The sequence below is a fragment of the Sylvia atricapilla genome, chromosome 19, assembly GCF_009819655.1.
Source record: "Sylvia atricapilla isolate bSylAtr1 chromosome 19, bSylAtr1.pri, whole genome shotgun sequence".
NCBI classification, from domain to species: Eukaryota; Metazoa; Chordata; class Aves; order Passeriformes; family Sylviidae; genus Sylvia; species Sylvia atricapilla.
Genome location: NC_089158.1, coordinates 1,744,466 through 1,765,277, shown reverse-complemented (window position 1 = coordinate 1,765,277; position 20,812 = coordinate 1,744,466). Strand labels below are relative to the sequence as shown.

The 20,812-nt window shown below is 50.9% G+C and overlaps 1 protein-coding gene across 1 annotated transcript in view; it reads right to left on the bottom strand.

Moving 5' to 3' along the window:
* ASTN2 (astrotactin 2) overlaps positions 1 to 20,812 on the bottom strand; it is a 317,145-nt gene that overhangs the window by 128,951 nt on the left and 167,382 nt on the right. The window contains exons 11-13 of the mRNA XM_066332467.1: positions 18,734 to 18,884; positions 5,617 to 5,783; positions 3,412 to 3,600 (exon numbers count right to left, since the gene is read on the bottom strand). Coding sequence (XP_066188564.1) covers positions 3,412 to 3,600; positions 5,617 to 5,783; positions 18,734 to 18,884 — 507 coding nt within the window. The remainder of the gene's footprint in view (positions 1 to 3,411; positions 3,601 to 5,616; positions 5,784 to 18,733; positions 18,885 to 20,812) is intronic.

Sequence of the window (20,812 nt, the reverse complement as noted above, 5' to 3'; positions counted from 1 at the left end):
GGATCTGCTTCCTCCACCCTCCTCACCAGCTCCTCAGTCACACAGCTGAAGTCTTTGGACAAATGTCTGAGCCCCTTGGATAAAATATATATCTAATAAAGGGGAAATGCAAAATCTGAAGCAGCACTGACTGTAGAGGTCTGAGACCTTCCAAGCTTTGCTACATCTTCACAGTCATCTGTGCTCTGTGTCCTGAAAGTACCCACAGCACATCCCCAGCCTTCCCAGCTGGTCAGGTACCATAAAGGTATCATTGCTTTGGGATTTCCCCATATCCCACCTCATACCTCCCACTGATGAGCATGGCCAGGAGGGTGCCAAGAGGAAGGACTGGGCTCAACTCAGTGATGCCCAGCAATGGGACCAGAAAGAGGCAATGGGCTCTTTCTGCTGCCCAGGAAGTTCCATCTGAACATGAGAAAGAACTTTTTCATTGTCCAGTGACCAAGCACTGGAACAGATTGCCCAGAGAGGGTGTAGAGTCTCTCTCGCTGGATTATTCCAGAACTTGAATGGATGGAATCCTGGATGGAATCCTGTGCCTTGTGCTCCAACTGGACCAGATAACCCAAAGTGTTTCCTTCCAACCTGGCCCATCCTGCAGCCACCAGAAGGGCAGAGACTCTAATTAATCAGTGCTGCAGCCCCTCAGGTGGCAAAGAGACTTCCCTGAGCCCCAGGAGATGGAAATTCTACAGTAACTGATAAGTGTTGCCCGGGCCAGGGTGTGCAAGGCAGCTTTTCCCAGCACAAAGGCTCCCTCCCAACCCCATGCTGACATGCCTGGCAGATTGAGAATATCCTATTTATTAAAGATACTGAAGATGTGGCGACATGGGAAGCAGACACCATTCAAAAGATTGTCACATCTGCATAGCTAAAGGATCCCAGCAGTCATAAATCCCTCTAAAATACTCAGCCCCTTGTTCTGATAGCAGGTTCTTGCTCCTACTTCGCAGAAACAGGCTTTTAATCCCTAGTATTAGGCAGCTTCCTGCTATGTTTCAAATGCACCAAATTAAGGGCTTCTTTAACAGCTGGTGTCTTAATGCTCAGAGAGGTTCTTGAATATCTATGAAAATCAGAGGCAAATTACATCTTTTAGTTAATAATTTCTTCTCCATTAACCTCCTTCTCTTCCCTTGTTAAGAGATGATGTAATGGTGCTTCTACACCGTAACCCGCTGACACCCCTGGCAGCCTGGCCATGGGGGAGGACACTGCATGCGGAGAACTGAGCCCTTCTCATCACTGCCTGGTGCTTTTGGAGCCTACACTCAGATGGGAAAAGGGCAGCTGTGCTGACCCTCCAGGCTGCTGGAAGCATTTCTGCAGCAAGATGTGCTGCCTCCCTCCAGGCTCCCGGCTCTGCGGAGCCACTTCATCGCACGCTACAGCCTCCACCACGTGGGAAGCTTGGCAGGTTTCTCCTGTTCCAGACCTGCTTTTTCCTGCCCCTCACTGCTGTTACACCTGGGACTAAAGAGACTGAAGCCCCTGTGTGTGACAGCAGGTTGTACAAAGGACTTTACTGTCACTGCACAGCTCCTCACTGGGAAAAGCTTCTCCCCACTGCACAGCCCGGCCAGCACGGCAGGAGTGGTGCCAGCCCTGGGAAGGAGGACTAACAGCCCTTTTTTTAACCACAGAACCTGTCAGGCAGAGCCCCAGGGAGTCCCTTCTGGCCCCTGGAAGGTGCCATCCCAACACTTCAGGTGTTTTATTCCAAGGGCAGCCCTGGCAGGACCTGCTCTAACACAGCCAGCACTGTGACTCCAGATCCGGTCTGGCCAGGCAGAGCGTGGCAAAGTATAACGGGAGAGGAATGATGGAATGCCTGAAAATAGAACTTGAATGGTGGTAAAATAACAAATGTCACAACCATATGGTCCAAAGGGCATCATCCAAAGACCCGGGACTGTGGCTGACTTAACAATATCTCAGGTTATCTGGGGGCAAGGATCCAATCCCAAACACAGGATAGGGACATGACTTTATGAGTCAAATGTCCCAAACCAGCAGACAACCAGAGACATGACCTATTTTGGAATGATGCCATCAGCATCCTAATTTCCATATCCCGCCTCCCATGGTCTCAGGTTTATGGTTTGTGCATAGGCTGAGGAATTATCTATCCCAGCTAGCTTGGTTTCCACACTGCTCCTGCTCCAGCTCAGGACTGCCCAAACCTGCCATGCTCAGGATACCCCTAGAGGGGAAGACTTGCAGAAACCATGTGCCCCAGGATAAACCAGCCCTACAGACAGTCCTTGTGTGCTTTCCAGATGGAATTCAGCCCTGAAAACAGGGGATACATTTTCTACCTGGAAGCAACAAAGCATCCTTTAGACCCACCAGCTCATGGAAAACTTCATCTCTGCAGCACTGGCTCTGCTCTGATGGACCCACTGACAATTATAATGTGAGAAAGCAAAGAGGAATCTACTGAGAAAATTGCCTTTTTGTCCTGTCAATTCTCACTTCCAGCAAAATCTGCAGCTCTGCTGGTTCCAAGCACTCTGTGACTGTGTTTTTCCCAGTACCTCTGTGTTGATGGAGTTTGTAATGCCCCTGCCATCATGAGAGCAGAAGGCCAGAGCTCAGCTTGAATCCACAGCCAGGGGAGTTTTGATCAGCTGGGCAAAAATACCTGGGAAAACTCTGTGGGCAGCAGGGATGAGAGGACCCACAGCTCCAGCTAAAATTAGAGGCAGCAATGAGATCTTGGTGCCTGAACAGGAAAGATGCAGATGCTGGGCAGGGAAGAGCTGTGTCTGGGTGGGATGTGGATCCTCTCCTGACTGTGACTAGTGCTGCTGCTTCAAAACTCACAGAGCCACCCTGGCTTACACCTGATCAAAACACAGCTGCATTCAGAAGACTTGAAGAAAAATAACTTAGTAACTCACTCGCCAGCCCTGACTTCAGCAAGCTCTCCTCTGTGAGCCCTGCAAGGTGAGGGCTTTTACCTTCAGCTCATTTACATTATTTATCATGCCGTTTCCACAGCTCCTCCCAGTGCTGTAATGGGGGCACTGAATAAAACCAGCTGGCACAGGCTGAAAACACAGCAAAGGAAATGCTCTTTCACACTACACACAAACGACTCGTTGTCACAGGATATCTTGGAGATGGAAGACATCAGTGTTCAGAGATGAGACAACACTCCAGAAAAGGCTCACGGAGCACAGCTGGATGTGTCTCATCCTGACAAGACACACACTGGCCCAGGAGGGTCCTGAGCTGCTGCCAGAGGGAAGGACAAACAGGCAGGAAAGCCATGGATGCTCCTTATCCTCTTGCTCTCTTCCCCTCATGAGCAAATCAGAGATTCTGGCTGTGTCCCACTGGACCTCGGTCCCTTCTCACCACCCTGATATTCCCCAAACCAGGAGCAGAACCAGGACATACCTGAAAGTCATCTGGAACACCTGCCCTTGGTTGACGTGCTGGCTCCTGTTGTTGTAGCCGTGCAGCATCTCCCCAAAAAGGGTCTCATTGAACTTGGCATCTGACTTCAGGCACTTGGGGCCCTCGCAGATGTCTGACAGCATCAGGCAGGACTTCCCATCTGGGGCCAGCTTGTACTCCTCCACACACCTGTGGGGCATCACAGCCCACGTGAGATGGGCCAGGCACAGAGTAACCCACCGCAGAGCCTCTGCCCAGCCCAGCACCACCAACACCTGCAGCAGCTGCTTGGACATGTGAAGGGTCACAGAGCCCAAACTCTCTGTCCTGGCTGGGTTGGGTGAGCTGTGAGCAGGGGCTTGGCTCCCAATTCCCCTCCCTCCTGTAGCAGCATGGCCCATCAGCCTGCAGTGAGGTTGGGTGGGGCTTGGAGCACCCTGGTCTGAGGGAAGGTGTCCCTGCCTGTGGCAGGGGGATGGAATAAGAGCTTTCAGATCCCTTCCAACTAAACCATTCCATGATTCCATGCTGTCCTCCCTGGAGCTGTCCCTGTGCTGGAGAGCAGAGCCCACTGTGTCTGCTGCTCGGGTACAAACATTGCCCAGGCTGTAGCAAAGCAAAATCAAGATCTTGCCCCTTCTTCCACCTAGAAATATCCTCCTGCCAGGAAGCAGCTTCAGCCTGGCTGCTCCTCTGCTCTTTGATCCCGCTTTCAAGCCTCTTCTGGATAAGATTCACATGTTCATCTTCAACCGACAGGAAGGGAAACTGAGGCAGGCGGCAGGGATGTGACTTAACTACAGACACTGGAGACTTCGGTGGAATCTTTTGTGCATGTGCCATCCCGCCTCTCCTCCTCTTCCACCAGCCTTTTTATCAGCTCCCATCCCACTGGGAAACTTCTGTTCTCCCCCTACTCCTTCCTCCCCACAGCCCCAGTGCTGTAACACCAACTCCACCTCTACCCAGGCTTGCTCCCCTCTCCCTTTCCTCTACTGCATTTTACTGCAAGCAGAACTCCCACCCGTCTGTCACAGTTTTCCTTGCCTGTTCCCAAAGAGCAGCTCAGCCTTGAAAAGGGATTATGAAAGAAAAAGGAAAAAAAAAAAAAAAAAAAAAAAAAAAAAAAAAAAAAAAAAAAGAAAGAGCCTCTGCCCTTAGGGATGCAAGGCTGAAATGCAGATTCGAGTGGGTGGAGACCATGGAATGTCCCAAGATCTTCTAGACCCTCCCCACAAAGGGTGCTGGTGCCCACATTAATTTCCAACCCCTTCTGCAGACACGGAGCAGAAAACGTGCTCTGTTTTGGTGACTTAGTCACTCTGCGCTGCTAAACAATAATAAAAAAAAAAAATGTAGTGGAGGGGAAAAAAAACAACAAACCAGCAAAATTGGGATAAATAAAGGAGAAGCTGGCACAGGCAGAGCTCCCTGGGCTGCTCTTCCCAGGGACCAGGCAGTCAGAGCTGTGTGAGGTCTTTGCTGCACCTGCAGGCATCGGGACTTGATGGATGCTCCTCAGAGTTACTGCTAGGAATTCACTCTCCTTCTTGCTGGTGGGCATTTTCTTTCCAAAAGGGCTTTTTTTCCCCCCTTCTCCATCCTAATCTGTCACACTGGGACATAGAGTAGGTTCCTGAGTGTTCCTGAGAGCGTGAACCAGCCGTGGGGCTGGGGCAGGCGATGGATGGCTGCAGCTGTGCAGCATAAAGCCAGATAATCACTGAGCTCCTTCTGAACACACTGCAGCCAGGGAGATTTTCCTGAGAGAAAATGCTAAATTGTGTAGGATTATAAGATCCCGGCCAAAATCAGGGATGAGACTATTTTTAAGGAAGGCACAGGGGAGGGAAAAAAAAAAAAGTAAATTTTAAAAGTAGTATTTCTTAAACAAATCCTACACCTTCCCCTCCAACACACAATGTACAATTTTTGGCTCCCTTCACAGTGAGTCACAGATCAGACTGTACTATTGCACAGTGGAGGAGAGAAGGAAGGTGCATCTGCTCACACTGCTCCTCACACTTCCCTCAGGAAAAAACAGGTGCCTATACTCCCTGCTGGGAGTCAGCTCCATCACCAGCCTTTTCCTGGGACACTCAGCTCCAGGCTGAGTTGGGCTGGCACAGGAGGTGTCAGGGATGGAGATGGGGAAGGGGTCGTTTGTTGAGGAGCCTTGGAGGGGACCGACTAGAGGGGACTCACCCACAGAACATGAAGATGGTGCTGGAGGAGGGGTCGTGGGGCAGAGGCAGGGTCTGCTGCAGGCACAGCTGCTCGCAGCCGCCGTTGAAGCCGTCGGAGCAGTCGATGCCTTTGGAGTAGTCGTAGCAGCCGGTGCCATCCTTCATGGGCCGCAGGTCCTCGGGGCACTGCAGGGCACAGCACACACACAAAGGTCACCTCTACCAACGTGGGAAGGGATGGGGGCTGCGGCTACCTTTCCCCAGTGAGCATCTCTCATGGAAAAGCCGCTTGGGGAGGCATCAGGCAAAGCAGGTAAGCCCACACACCACACACACCACACACACCACACACACCACGGCTGGCTCAGCAGAGAGAGGGCCTTTGTGTGAGAAATTCCAGCAAAGGTTTATTACATCCAGCACACTGAATGGATCAGAACAGAAGACCCAGATCCAAGGTGTGAACGAGGTTAAGTGTGGGGTCAGGAACCAATGGTGTGGGGGCAAAGGGTGGTACAGGGGCAGGGCAAAGGGCAGAGCCCTGTAACCACAACCACATACCACAGGCAATGGGGAAACAGGGAAAGGAGAAACCACCAGAACAGGGACATACGGGGAAAGCAAAACTGAGGGAGATCAAAGTGGGGCTGCAAGGCACCATGGGGGAAGTCTTCTCTTTCAGCCTAGGTGGGGAAACTCTATGATATATTCTTCCAGGGCAAAACCCTGGGTGTTTCCCTGAGGGGTTCAAAGGTTCCCAAAGTCACATGTCTGTCCTCCCCCACCCTGGAGCCCTTGCCCAGTGACCTCCAAGGACACAGCCTGTCCCAGAGCTGGTGCTGCTGAGCTCCTTTTCCGTGTGAAGGAGACAAGTGATGGATGGGGTAGCTCTGCATCACCTTGAATAGCCCTTGGGAAAGGGGCAAGGGCCATGGGGCAAGGATTTGGTCTGCTGCCAATGCCTGTCCCCTCATCCTCCCTCTGGACGAGGGTGAAATCCTTGAGGCAGCAGAACCACACGGCAATAAAGCCTCAAACCAGCCAGTGTGGGGCAAAAACATGATAACTCTCTGTGTTTTCTCCCTGTTCCTCCAAAATGCAGAAAAATCCAGTGCAAGCCAGAAATAAACAGTTCAACATCTGGGACCAACCCAGAGAACCATCTCAGTGTTTGGGAATGAGCTAGAAATCCATCTTGAGCCATGCAAAGCAAGTCAGAAGCATGCCCCTGGCATCATGCCCAAAAGGATCTCGATGCCTGCTGTGGGCAGGACCAGCCCATGGCAGAAGCAGGACTGGGGGCAACCAGGATGCCAGCTCAGGCTCATCAGTTTTCCACAGCTGAGGAAACCATGGCTCTAATTTCTAATCCCAGTTCCCCAGCTTGTTTTTCCTTGCCCCAAAAGATAAAAGCCAGCAGGCGGCAAATCAATAAATTGTCACTCAGATTAAAGCACACTTCCACTTTTGTCATTTACCCCTTTTTCACCAAACAGATACACACACAAACAACAACAAAAAGACCAGTCCTTGGGAAAAAAAAAAAAAAAAAAAAAAAAAAAAAAAACAGAACAACCATTTGTCTGGGAGCATCTCACAATTAAAAATGCATTATGGAATTTCCTGAAGGTGAGTTAGAGTGGAGATGGCCCAGGTAGTGATGAAGGCAGGTTATAAATGGCCTCTGTCAAGCAGAAGAAAGGTTATAAAACCACTATACTTTGTGCTTAAAAAAGAAAATCAATTTTCCATGTGAGCAAAATGCTGTACATATTAATAAAAGTTCAGGAGACCCTGGACCCTGCGCTCACTGACACCAGCAGGGTCCTGATGGGAGATGGGCTGCTGAGCCTTGCTCACTCTTGGCTACTTAAGAAGCAAACAAGGACAGCAGAAAGGGGCTTTAGGGGGTCCTGGCCCACCCTGAGTCATCACAGAATCCTGGAATGTTTGGGTTGGAAGAGATCTCTCAAGATCATCCAGTTCCAACCCCCTGCCATGGCAGGGACACCTCCCACTGTCCCAGGCTGCTCCAGCCCCAATGTCCAGCCTGGCCTTGGGCACTGCCAGGGATCCAGGGACAGTCACAGCTGCTCTGGGCACCCTGTGCCAGGGCCTGCCCACCCTCAGAGGGAAGAATTTCATCTTAACATCCAACCTAAACCTCCCTTCCTTCAGTTTAAAGCCATCACACTAGTCCTACTCTGCTATAAGGTTTGTACCCATCTTTCTCTCCGCCTCCTAGAAACCCTGTGCCACCAAAACTGCTTCTGTCCTGCCTGCAGCAACTGGGATGAGCTTTCTGTGCCAGTTGTCCCTCAGATCCCTCAATGCCTCCTGTGCCCTCAGCTCTGAAGCTTGCAAACCTCAGCACCATCTTTGGGGATGCCAGATAAAGCAAGAAGGGAAGGCACAAGGCTTTTCCATCCCAAGGATCCTGGCAGCAAAGGGCTCTGGAATAGGATGCTGTCCATCCTTGCAGAGCAGGCTGGGTCCCTAAGGCACAGCTCTGGAATTAGCAGCAGGAAGCAGCAGACTTGGGAGCAGGAGGCTTTCCAGATGCACACACAGAATAATGAAGAAGGAGAGGACACTGAGGACAATCTGTGCGTTTCACCGCCCCGGAGCTGCCTGGGAAACAGCAGCAGGACAAGAGTGTTTGTGACTCTGCAGATAGGGCTCTTATCTGCCGTGCTCTCCTCCTTGTCTGCCAGCCCTGCTGTAAGAGCAGAGCTGTGCAAATTGGCAGAGAGAAACACAGGGAGCTCTGGCTGCAAACAGCACCTCTGCTTCGCAGCACCACATCTGCCCCTCTGCTGCTCTCCCCACATCCACAGGGATGGAGGGCCAGGGCTCTGCTCAGGTTCCCTCTAGAGATCCTGAGGGATCCTCCAGGCTGCTGAAGGAACTGGATGGGACTGTAAGGCAGCAGGAGCTGCAGGAGCACAGCCAGAGGATCGGTCACGGCTCTTTGGCGCTGCCACTTGGAGCTCTTGCCTTGGCACAGACCCACGTGCTGAGCTCAGCACCTTCTCCAGCCCACAGAGGAAGAAGATGGTTCTTTCCTCGTGACTGGGTTAGTGGGTCAGCAAAACCCTCCCTCCCTTCCTTCTACTCTGCTTGAGGCCACCCTTGGGATATTCCTCCAGTTTTGGCTCTTAACCACCATGAAACGTGTTTCCTTTCAGTTCATAATTACGCATCCTAATACTCATTAATTACAGCCGGCAAATAGCTCAGCACAGCATTTGCGAAAGAAAGCCCTCCTGTCTCTCCACATCCATCCCTCCTCAGAGCAGAGCTGGATCTCCAGTCAGCTGCTGTGCTGCAGCACAGAGCTCTCCAGGGACAGAAAGCTTCAGGAGCCAATGTGAAAACATGGGATGTGGTCCTGCTCAGGAGAGCCAGGGGAATCAGCAAACTTGGCAATTAGCTCTGGCCAGGCAACACCAGCCTCTTCATGGAGGGTTTTGCAGGGGTGAATAGGTGGATGAAGCAATCACTGAGCGCAAAAATCACAGAATGGTTTGGATTGGAGAGAACTTTAAAAATCAGCTCAACTCCCATGCCATGGGCAGGGATGCCTCCCACTATCCCAGGTTGTTGCAAACCCTGTCCAACTGGCCTTGGACACTTCCTGAGACAGCCACAGGTTATAAATCTTTTCAACACACCTCCCTGTCCCTGGAGCAGAGGATTTCCCATCGGGATGTCCCACCAATAGATCAAAGTGGGAGGAAACTGAAGTCCATTTGAGTGCAACTATGCTCTTGCCCACAGGAGTCAGAAATGACAATGGGAAAAGCCAGTTCATGCTAATCCTGACTCCCTTATGGGTCAGCTTGAGCTCCTGGATAGGTTTGGAAAGCCAGCACTCACTCTGTGTTCACTGTGCTTTTATAAAAGAACAGATCTGTTCTTGCTGACATTGATTTGCCTGGCTTGGGCAGCAGAGAACCAATAATTACGGTGAGTTTTAATCAATGCCCCATCAATTTAGGTGCAGTTCAATTTGCAATCTGCCTTGGCAGTGACACAGGACGGGGGGCTCTGTTGGAAAATGATTACAAAATCAATAACAGCTCGGTCAATAACTCTGTCTGGGCGAGCACAGGTGACACGTCCCACCCTGGGGGGAGGAAAGCTGGTGGCCCAGCAGGTCCTGGTCAAACAGCTCTGCACACCCCTCATCCACACATGGATGGATTCATTTAGCCATAGAAGTGAAGTGAGCCCACACAGTCACCCAGTTATCCCAAAGAAAAAGCTGTTTGTGGTTTACCATGTTAGACTTGTATTGCATGTGTTCACTTCCAATTCACAGCCCATCTTTTATCTGTGGATCTGACCAGGAAATACAGCTCAGAGCTTGGGGAAAGGGTCTGGTGCTTAATCCATGCTATGGAGAGGAAAAAAGAGATGTAGGGGGAGACTCCAGCTCATAGTCTGCTCATAATCTAAGCAGAAGCTGTTACCATACAAATATAATTCCACGGTCTTGCAAATCCACTCCATCTCTGCAGAAGTGAACTGATTTCTCTGGGCCGACAGACAACCCTGAAAATTGCCCTTGGCATTGGAAAAGAAAACTTTCTTTTCTTGTTGTGTGCCAGCACTGATAACACAGGCCCTGAAGGCTAAACATGACCCTCAGCTGCAAAGCTCTGACCCTGCTGCTCCCAAGGGGTCTGAGGAGAAGGAACCACCAGCAGCTCCACATGGTTTGGCTGATGGCACAGTTGGACACCAGCCCATCCCCTCCCATCCCAAAGCACACAGCTCCTTATTCCTGCGATTGCAGTCAGCAAACGAATTTTGAGTACACACAGGGAATGGATGTGCTGAATAGGAAGTGCTATTTTTATCTGTTGTTTTGCGGAACAGGCTTTTTTTTTTCGCTTTTAAATGACATCTCCAAGGTGACACGGAGTGGCAGATTTGGCAGGGCCTGCTGCCACATGCCCACAGCCAGCCCTGGGAATACACCAGACCCAGCCTCACTGGTACCCAGGGGCTGTGGTTTGGAACCCAAGGGGATGCCTGTGCCCACTGCTGTCACCCCAGCACAGCGTGTGGCACCGTGTGTCCTCCTGCCACCAGCACTGGGCACTCTGCCCACCACCAGCACGGGAGAGCAAACACAAAGGGAGCAGATAACCTTCAGGGGGAAGGAACATAAGCACACAATATAGAACCTGTGCATGATTGTGCCTTAGGAAAATAAATACCTGGACGAGTCCCTGCTCATGTAAAGTAAAAAAGGAGCCTTTGCTCACTTTCTCGTTTGCAAAGCTCATTAGCTGAGAGACGGCCAAGGGGTCACTGGAAGGCAAATCATTACTGACACGGATCCCCCAGATGGGAGCACATCCACTCTCCTCCATCTGAGCTGCCTGCCAGAGCTGCTCAGCTCAGCTCCTCTTCTCCATTATTAAGTTTAAAAACCCAGAATACTTAATAAAGTGTTTCTGCAGAGAGTAAACTGCCCTGTTTTGTTATTCCACTCTGTTTTCCCAACAACAGCAGCCTTCTAGTCAGAGATTTCTGTGTCAGGTGCTGGAGGTGATGCTCTGGCTACAGATGAGTCTGAATCCCCCCAGCTCTTAAAACCACGGAGGGGTGTTGCCACCATACCCTGCTCCCAGTGCTGCTCCAGGAGCCATCCTCATGCCTGATGCCTCCAGAAGGGAGACCCAGAACCTCAGGCTGCCTCCCCAGCCCTGCTGGCCCCAGGCAGCACAATCAGCTGGTGGCTCAGTGCCACAGAGCACTCAGGACCATTTCCAAAGGCCCTAATGACCCCCCTTTGTGCCGAGGCATCCTCGCTCCTCACCGAGGAACCTCCTCAGTGTGAGACAAAAACATTAATCCGAGGCACTGCTGAGGTACAAGCAAGTGGCAGCATTTTAATGAGCTCCTGTCTATGCACTGGCATGCATTTATTTGCTTGTTGGAGCTCAGAAATGATACAAATACAGTAAACCCCTCCATGTCCATATATATTTATATATCTATTTGGAAAATTCTAGCTTATTCTGCCTTCTTGACCCAGAAGGCCCCTGGTGAGCAGACCTCCTCAGCAGCAGCAGGGCAGAGCCTGGCTGTATGCAGCTCAGTCTCCATGTGTGAGATTTATCCTTCCTCTCCCAATATTTTGAAAAAAAGGGCCAAAGTGCTGGTTGCCGAAGGGCTCTCCAGAGCCTCCTCAGGGCAGGGATGTCTTCACCAACCCCAGCTGTGGCAGAGCCCTTCCTGACACCCTGCTGAGAGGGGAACATCCTTCCCAGAGGGGAACATTGCAACTGTTTTCTGAAATAACAGTCATTATCTTCCCATTCTTTCTCCCCTCCCTCCTATTCCCCTGCTTCCTTTTCCCTTTAAAGATCATCAATCATTATTTTAGCCTTAGAAAATCAAATCCATCTGTCTTGCAGGCTCTCAAGAACATGCTGCTTGTGCTTCTCAGCCTGCTCCCTCTGCGAAAGTGGGATGGGAGACAGAAGCCCTGGGGGATGAGGCAGCATCTCCTCCCCTCTGGCCACCACTCCAGTGAACCCTCGGAGGCAAGTCACCCTGTGTATGTCTGCACCTCAGCTCCAGGATGGAGGGATTTGTTTCCAGCAGCTGGTGGGATGCCTTGGACACAGACAAAGGGTTCCTGGAGCAAGGAGATCTGCTTCCCTTCCAGAAGTCACCAACAGCCCATTCTGGGGTGTGCTGGGATCTCCTGCCTGCCAGGGCATTTTCAGTCACAGCAGAAGCTAGCACCTCCAAAAACCTTCAGGGAAACAGAAATTCAACTCACCCCTCAGGGTGCAGCCCAGCCACGAACTGCACACCAAATCCTATATCCCAAACCAATCCCAAAGCCCCAAGCCAGCTGTGACCACAGCACAGGAAGCATCCCAGCTTGGTGAGGGCCAGAGGGGAACCAGCCAAGCCCTCAAGGAACACTGCTGAAACAGCCACTGTTGGAGAAAACAGGGATTTTATCATCCAAACCACTCCCCTGTGCAGGCAAAGACCTCCAGCTCACCTTGGTGTTCCCTGAACTATTCCACTTGCTTTTAAACCAGCTGTCCCTTGCCCACGAGGTGCAAACCCCCTCTAAAGCAAAGGAAGGCAGTTTGCTCCCACCCACCACCATCTCTGACCCCAACAGCCTTTGTCATCATTTCTTCCTCCTTCCTCCTCAAATCCCATTTTCATCACAGGTATATACCTGGATTAATGAGATAAAATCCAGACCCACAGGTTCCTGGGAGCAGGGCTTGCTGTCGAGCTCAGGGGGCTTCTGCTTCCAACCACAACGTGCAAAAGGAGGCAGCTCCTGCTCCAGGGAACCAGAGAGACTTTAAAGGGATTAGGAGAGACTGGTTTCCTCATCTCCCTCCCTGGTGTCTGCATCTCTCCCATAATTAGCTAGGTGCCTCTCAAGGCAGGGATGGGTAAGTTTTTATTTTTCAATGAACAATTGTCTGTCAGAAAAATGCAGATTTGATGAAGCTTAAGTGCTTTGTGGGATTCCATCAATTACATCTCAAAACTCATTGGGAAATTAGGAGAGCATTTAATTTTGACAAGGTTGAAATGTTTTGGTTTCTATCACCTAATTTTGTTTTTATTTCAGGCTGTACACTGGGATAAAGCAATATAAAACAAAGCTCCAGATGATAATGATGGAATTAAACATTCCCCTCTCCTTTATAGAAAGGAAATGTTTTGAACCAAAGTATGTTGGAATCTTCACGTATGTGAGGCATTTCTGCACAGCATTTTGATTTGGGCTGAAACTCCCAAACACCCCATTTCTCCCCAGGAAAATAAGTTCTCAGCATCACCCACATAATTCCAAAGCATCTCTCCGTGGTCCCTAAGCCACCTCTGGGTGACTTGTGCTGGAAGAAGGAGACAAAAGCAGTAGGCACTGGCCTGCTCCTTCATTTCTAATCCCATTTCTCCCCTAAACCGTTACACTCCTAAATTAAGCCATTTCCCTGCCACACTGCAGCAGTGAGGAACAGCCTGAGGTGGGAGAGAGCAAGGGAAGGATTAGCCCCAAACAAGCTGTGCTAAGGCTCCTGTGCCTGTGTGGACCATGCCAAATTTCTCCTCCTGTGTCTAAAGAGGCTGGAACCAACACCACAGCAGTGTCAGGGAAGGCCACAACTTCATTAAGTGACTCTCTGGTAGATGATCTCTCTCCTGCTGAGCCAGACAAATTCCCTCTTTCCTGATGGGCTGACCCCACCATGGCAGGCAGGGACAGCTCAGACCATCCTTTGTAGGCAAACTGCACTTTTTTCTTGCTCAGACTAGAAATAAATCTCTGCCAGAGGCACCTGAGTCTGTGAGAGGGCATCCAGTGAGGATGAGCAGGATTTCATGTCTGGACAGAACAGCAGCACCAGGCTGGGCAAGGCTCTCCCAGCTCTTGCCAACACCTCTCCCAAGGTGGGATGGAGCCTGGAGCACAGCCATGCTTTAGCCCTTCCACATCCTGCAGCATCCTTGGCTCCTGTAGCACCCTGCAGGACTTAAAGGACCAACTCACCAACCTCTGCAGGCACACAGACGCTGCAGAACCATCAGACCACACCACTGCCCCTCCTACTGCAGTCAGGCCTCTCACACCTTAAACAAACAAGGGGTTAATTCTGATAATGGTTGGCCGAGCTGCCTTCCTCACCCCCAGTGAGGCAGTTCATGCCCTTCTGCTTCTCCAGGTGGTCCTCACAGTGAGGAGACCCCATCCTGGGCAGCACCACGGGGCTCAGACACCTGTACCTGCTGCTGCCTCCTCCTGCAGTGATGCTGAGGATGCCCAACACACACTGGAAGAGAGCAGAGCACCTCCCTGCCCAGCTCATGTGCTGAGATCAAAACTCCCATTCCTTTGGGAAAACAAACAAACAAACAAAAAAACTCCCAAAAACCAAAAACCAAAACAAAATAAATTAAAAAAAAAAAACCTCACCCTTCTTATTTTTAATAGGGCTGCAATCCTGCCTTTCTAGGCTCAAAAATACACCTGGTTACAGCACAGTACATAAAAGCAACCCCCTCCTTCTCCTCAGGTGGGTGAGAAGACTGGCACCAGGGAGCAAAGCCAATCTGAGAGACAGCTGGGGAAACCTGAATTTAAGCCACGATGCAGGTGTTTCCTTCAGTCTCTCAGGGCCAATTCACAGGTTTTCATCTCAAATTATAAATCACCAACACATGAGGGTTAAGCGTTTTCCCTCCTTCAGCATCCTCTCTCCAGGCTGTGCAGCTACCACAGCGCCAGCAGAAAAGATCAGTAATATTATGTTTATAGGATATAGTCTCAATTATTCCTCTTGCACACTTTCTCCTGGTTTGCTGTGATCCCTGCAAGATGGCACGAAACACATGCCGGACTCAAAGATTCAGAGAAATTCACTGGGATTTTGTTTTCTTGGGAAATTCCCACAGCTTGATCACATCCATCAGCAGTTCTAGAGTGCCACAAGAAAAAGCAGCATGGGGAGCAGGTTTTCTAGAGCTTGGGAGCTGTTTGGTTATGTTAGGGCTCAAACACAAGGCTCCACTTAGCACTGCCAAGGTCTTGGCAAGGTTGCAGCTGATAATACTCAAAATTACCTGAATTAAAAAAAAAGCCCTCCGATAAGAAAAGAACTGCAGAAACCCTTTAAGCACTCATGCCATCTACTGGGTACACATAAAACTACCAGAAAACCAGGAGATGAGGGGAAAGAAGGGATCCCATGGGAAGTGGGAGATGGCAGGTGGGGAGCTGTGGGTGGGAAGCCTGCCTGAGAGGCTTTAGGGTCTTCGGGTGATGTTTAAAAAAATAGAATTTTAACTGAGCAAAGTGATTTTCTCTTTCCTCTCCATCATCAGCCCAAGGAGACTCAGCCAGACTCCAGCACGAGCTGAGAGCAATCTGCCCTCGACTTTTTAACTGAGACCTTTTAAGGCCAAACAATTAGGTAATGGCAGAGCCCACACTGCTAAAAACCCAGAGATAAATGCATCCCAGTCCTTCCAGAATTACTGGAAGCCGTATTAAGGGCATGAAGGAACTGGTAACAGATGATGATTATATGTAAAAGGAATAAGAAATCTTTGAGATTTGTGCTGCTCCCTGGTTGAGCCGCTCGGCTCCAGCTCTGTGGTGTATTAATTGCTTACAAGGCTGCATGTATATTTTATGCTCAGTACCTGCCTGGAACATTTGTTGGATTTAGCCTTGATTGATGAACCACTGATTATATACTTCTGTGGTCCTCAGCAAATTAATAAACTGTTGACTGGTAGAGATTAACAACATGTCATGATTTGTGAATCTGTGTCCAGAGTAAAGCTGGAGCAAACCTAGTGCTAAAATTAGTAGGCAAATGCTCCCTGAACTCTATAAAAAGGGGATAGCTTAATTAAATTACATCCCGATATTGCCCATAGCACTTACCAAATTGGCAAATTGAGTTCACAGCAGTTCAGCTTCAAAACTAACTGACATCCCTGAAAATTTGCAGCACATGACCCCATCCCTTCTTGCACTGGAAGCCCGGCTCACACCCAGCAGGCTCCGGGAGCAGGAGCGGGATGAGGAGAGGCAGCACAGGAATGGAAGAAAGTGCCAGAATGTCTCAAACCGAGCCTGTGTGAGCTCTGAGACTCCTCTCCAGCCCCTCAGATCCCACTCAGTACACGGAGCACCACCCAAGGCTGGGGGCAGTGCTGCCAGCCCACCCATGAGTCTTTTCCCTGGACAGTGGCCATGGAGCACGGTCAGAAACACGGGGACAGCTCCTTTCACACCTCTCCTCAGACCCCCCCTTTGCCAGGGACCAACAACAGTTGATGAGAACAAACCACTGCACAGGGCTGGGAGAGCTGGGGAGCACCATGGGCTGGTGGCACTCCAAAGGGAATCAGGGACAAAAGGGCTGTGGCTGTCCCCACACTCCCCCTGTTTGGGGAATGGCTAAAATGGCTCTGCTGTCCTCAGGCTGGCACTGGGGAGCTGTGGGGAGGGACAGAGCAGCCTCGTGCTACTGCAGTGGGGACAAAAAGGGGTGAAGAGCAGAGTGGGGAGAGACTGTCTGCTGTCCCCACGGCAGGCACAGCCCCAGGAGCCTGGTGTGCTGTGCAGGATGCGGGCTCCTGTTGTCCCCACGTGTCACCTCACCCACAGCTCTCGGGGAGGGGATGCTCTCCAGGAGAATGCTCCTGCTGCCTCGCCCTTCTCCCCTGACCGTGCACGGTCCATTCTCTTTACACACAGCCTCAGCCTGGCATTACAGAAGCTGGGAGGGATTTTCCCCAAGTGACACAGTTTTCCTTTTTTGCTCCTCCACATGGCAGCACTAGGTCTGTAGTTTATTGACAATTTCTATCTTAATATATCCTGACTTTAAAAAGAGGCATCACTTCCCAGAGGCGTGAGGTGATCAGAGCCTTGATTGCTTCTGACAGTCTCTGGGCAAGCACGTTGCAAAATAACACCCCAAAAAAAGGGGGGAAACACCCCAAAAGACTAGAAAGACAGTTGCTCCCTGGAAAGGGGGACAAAGGAAAAAAAGATGGCAATGGGGAAAGAAAGGAAGAAAGGGAGAGGAGCTGCAAGGGGGAGATGGCACCAGGTTGCCGGTGACACATCAGATTGTCACGCTAAATGGCCTTAACAAGCAACCTGAGAAGGGGGATAATGAAAACGCCTCCCCCCGGGACAGCACGGCTCCAGCCTGACCTTTCCCAGCTGCCGTGTACAAACATCTTCAATAAATAAAGAGACATTTACCTCCTGTCTCTGCTGAGACGGGAGGATGCAGAGGAGGCCCTGCCCGCCGTGGGCTGAGGCCTTTCAGGGCTGTAGGAGCAGGGGATGTGGGGTTGGTGGACAGTGGGTGACAGCTCTGGACCCCCTCGGGGGTCACCATGGCTTCCTGACAGCCAGGGGCTTCAACAGACAAAAAGGGATGCTCCAGGTTTGCCCCACTGGCCAAGGCTCTGTCCCGTGTCTCTGTGTCATTCTGGATTCACACAGGCTCCTCGGGCAGGGAAGGGATGACTTTGGTGTCAAGGTGAGATGGGTTAGAGCTGGGCGAGGGGCTGAGCTCTGCTGCTCCCACATGGAAGCACAGCAAAGCCCCTCTGGCATCGTGCCTGGGGACACCCCCTGGAACTGTTCACAGGCTCTGCTCTAGGGGAAGGTGTCCCTGCCCATGGCAGGGGGCAGGACGGGATCACCTTTAAGGTCCTTTCCAGGATAGGATCCTTCTAAGATCCTATGATTCAGAGCCACGGCCCAAAACTAATGCTCTAAGGTCTAGAAGATCCTTCTGTACTCTGCAAAACCTGGGACTCAGTGGATTGTTTGGCAAGACACAAGCACGTTCAGAAACAAATCAAGACTCTGAGGGTGTCAGAGATGCCCAGAGGTGGATAGGCTGGGGGGATGCTTCATCTTTCTTCTGCACTGGGAAGCACAAAGCAGGACAAAAAGCGAGGCAGCTTTCTACCCCTGCTTCCTGACAAGCAGGAAAATGACCACCAGCCTCAAGCAGGTTTTTTTTTTGCTCCTCTGAGCACCTGGGCTGCTTCCCTGGAGTCCTTAAAGCATTTGTGATTTGCTGTGAAGGCCCAGGGCTGGGGGAAGTCCACCTCCAGCACACACATCCCCTCGCCACAAGAAGCAGGAGCAGGTCACATCTACATCTGGCTTGTCCCCAAACCAGAGGCCAGCCCTGGGGACCCCACAGGCCCAGTATGTACCCACAGCTCCAGCAACTATCCTACAGCCCCAGTTCTCAACCCACAGCCCCAGCACCCAACCCACAGCCCCAGCACCCAGCCCACAGCCCCAGCACCTACCCTACAGCCTCAGTACTCACTCCACAGCTCCAGCACCTACAGCTTCAGTACCTACCCCAAAGCCTCAGTATGTACCCCACAGCCCCAGCAACTACCCCATAGCTCCAGCACCCACCCTACAGCCTCAGTATTCACCCCACAGCCCCAGTACCTACTACACAGCCCCAGTACTTACATATGAGCCCTAGCACTCAACCCACAGCTCCACTACCTATCCTACAGCCTCAGTACACACCCCACAGCCCCAGGACCCTCCCCACTGCCCCAGCACCTACCACGCAGCCCGTGGAGTCCACCTTGCGGTCCGAAACACACTTGAAGTTGCGGGTGCAGCCGCCGTTGTTGCGGGAGCAGTCGCGGACGGGCCCGAAGGAGGAGAGCAAGTCATTGATGGTTTCGAAGTAGGTGGACAGCATTGCTTCTTCCCTTGGAGAGAAAAGGCACCGTTAGGGCTGGCAGGGAGCTGGCAGAGCAGGGCATGGGCAGGGCAATCCACAGAGAGCTGCTCTAGCAAAATCCCTGCATCCTGATTAGCGAGCCTGAGCCAAAGGAAGCTTCCCAAGAAAAGGAGGGTTTGTCATTATGCTATGCAATAGATTTGCTGCATAACTCCGGCATCTTTCATGGAATCAACCAGTCATGGGGTTTCAAAGATACTATCCACCAATTTTATACAAAGTAGCAATTAGGAGATGCTTTATTAGTAGCCTGGAGCTGGGTGTGACTCCGACCCTACACTAGATAACAGCAAATCCAGAGCCAGAAAACTCTCCTGAATGTTTCAGAGCTTGGCCAAGCATCCCTGAGCATCCACACCCTGTCCATCACCATCACCCACATCCACGCCAGGGACACTGCCAAAGCTGGAAAAACACATGGAACTTGGCTTTGTTCTTACTGGGATGTGGATGTGGAGCAGAAAATGCAGGGATGGGTGCAGGCACAGCTCTGCTGCTCTGCTCCAGCCCACGATGGGCAAAGCCCCAGGCATTGCTGTGCTGTCACACCCCTCAAGCAAGAAGCATGAGCACCCAGGAATAATTCCAACACCATGTGAAGCCTTGGGAAGCTCCCAGCCTTGCCTCTCAGAGCTGCACACGCAGCAGATTTTGTCTGTGACAAAGCATTCAGGCACTTTGCCTTCTGCTGGGTTCCTGCAAAAGGGACACAGATGCTTGTCAAGAGCTTTAAGCATCTCCAAGATATTTTTCATCTTCAAAGCACAGTTTATATGCTAACCAATACCCACAACCCATCCTGGGCACCAGAACCCGATCTCTCTTACTGACAGGAGAGAGACAAAGTGATCAGACAGAGAGGAAGGTCACAGAACAAGTCAGTGATAGTGACAGACTCGACCTCCACAGGTTGTTTATTAGATCTTGACACACAGGAGGCTGCAAATTAACCCTGACCCCTCTGACCTCAATACCCCCAGGGAATACTGGGAGTCACAGCATGGTTTATTCTCCTTGAGCCTCTTCTCCTGCTGGGCCATCAGCACAATGACCCAATGCCCGGTGACAGAGTCCCTTTTTGGGGGGGTTTAATGTGAAAACAGCCTTCTTGGCAATGAAACAGCAGTACAGGAATATCCATCAGCCCTGGAGGGCCACGGCAGTGCTGCCTGGAAGCAGCCCTGCATTCTGTATCAGCAGAGGGCCCCTGAGCTCACACGCTGTCACACTCACGCACACACAGCCCTGCCAACACCGAGCGCTCCAGAAAACCATGAGTCAGGCATTAAAAAAGAATAGAATGCAACTGGCACCAAAATGATGGGATTTTAAAAATAAATCAATTGCTGTGCTGGATTTTTTTATATATATATATTTTTTTTTCCTCCCTACATTTTTTAAGGGTATAGCCAAGCTTTTCCCTGCAAACTCGAGGGCTAGAAACTCCTCAGAGACCAAACCCAAATAAAGCCTTATGCAGTATTGACAATCATGATTTTTCAGATTCTGGATTTCAAGGGAATCACAGGATTCCAGAAGCTGGGCCTTTCAACAAGGAAAACAACATTAAAAGCAGTGAGAAAGAGAAAATTGGCACGTTCCCGTGGGCTGGAGTGGATGAGTTATCCCAGCACTGGAGCAGCTCCGTGTTCAGAGTGGTGCCCCACACAACAAATTCATGTCTGTGCTGCCTGCTCTCACCCCAATTAATGCTTCCCAATTAACTTTTCACTCGTAGCAATCAAGTTCCTGATATTCTCCCTTTCTTGGCCCACCTCCTAGATTTTCCAGCGTATTTGGAGACTGATCTCCCTCTGTCCTTTCTTGGTCATGTTTCAAATATCTTTAGAGGCCCTTTTCTATTAGCACTCTGTTCCCACCAGGATCTGCAACCCC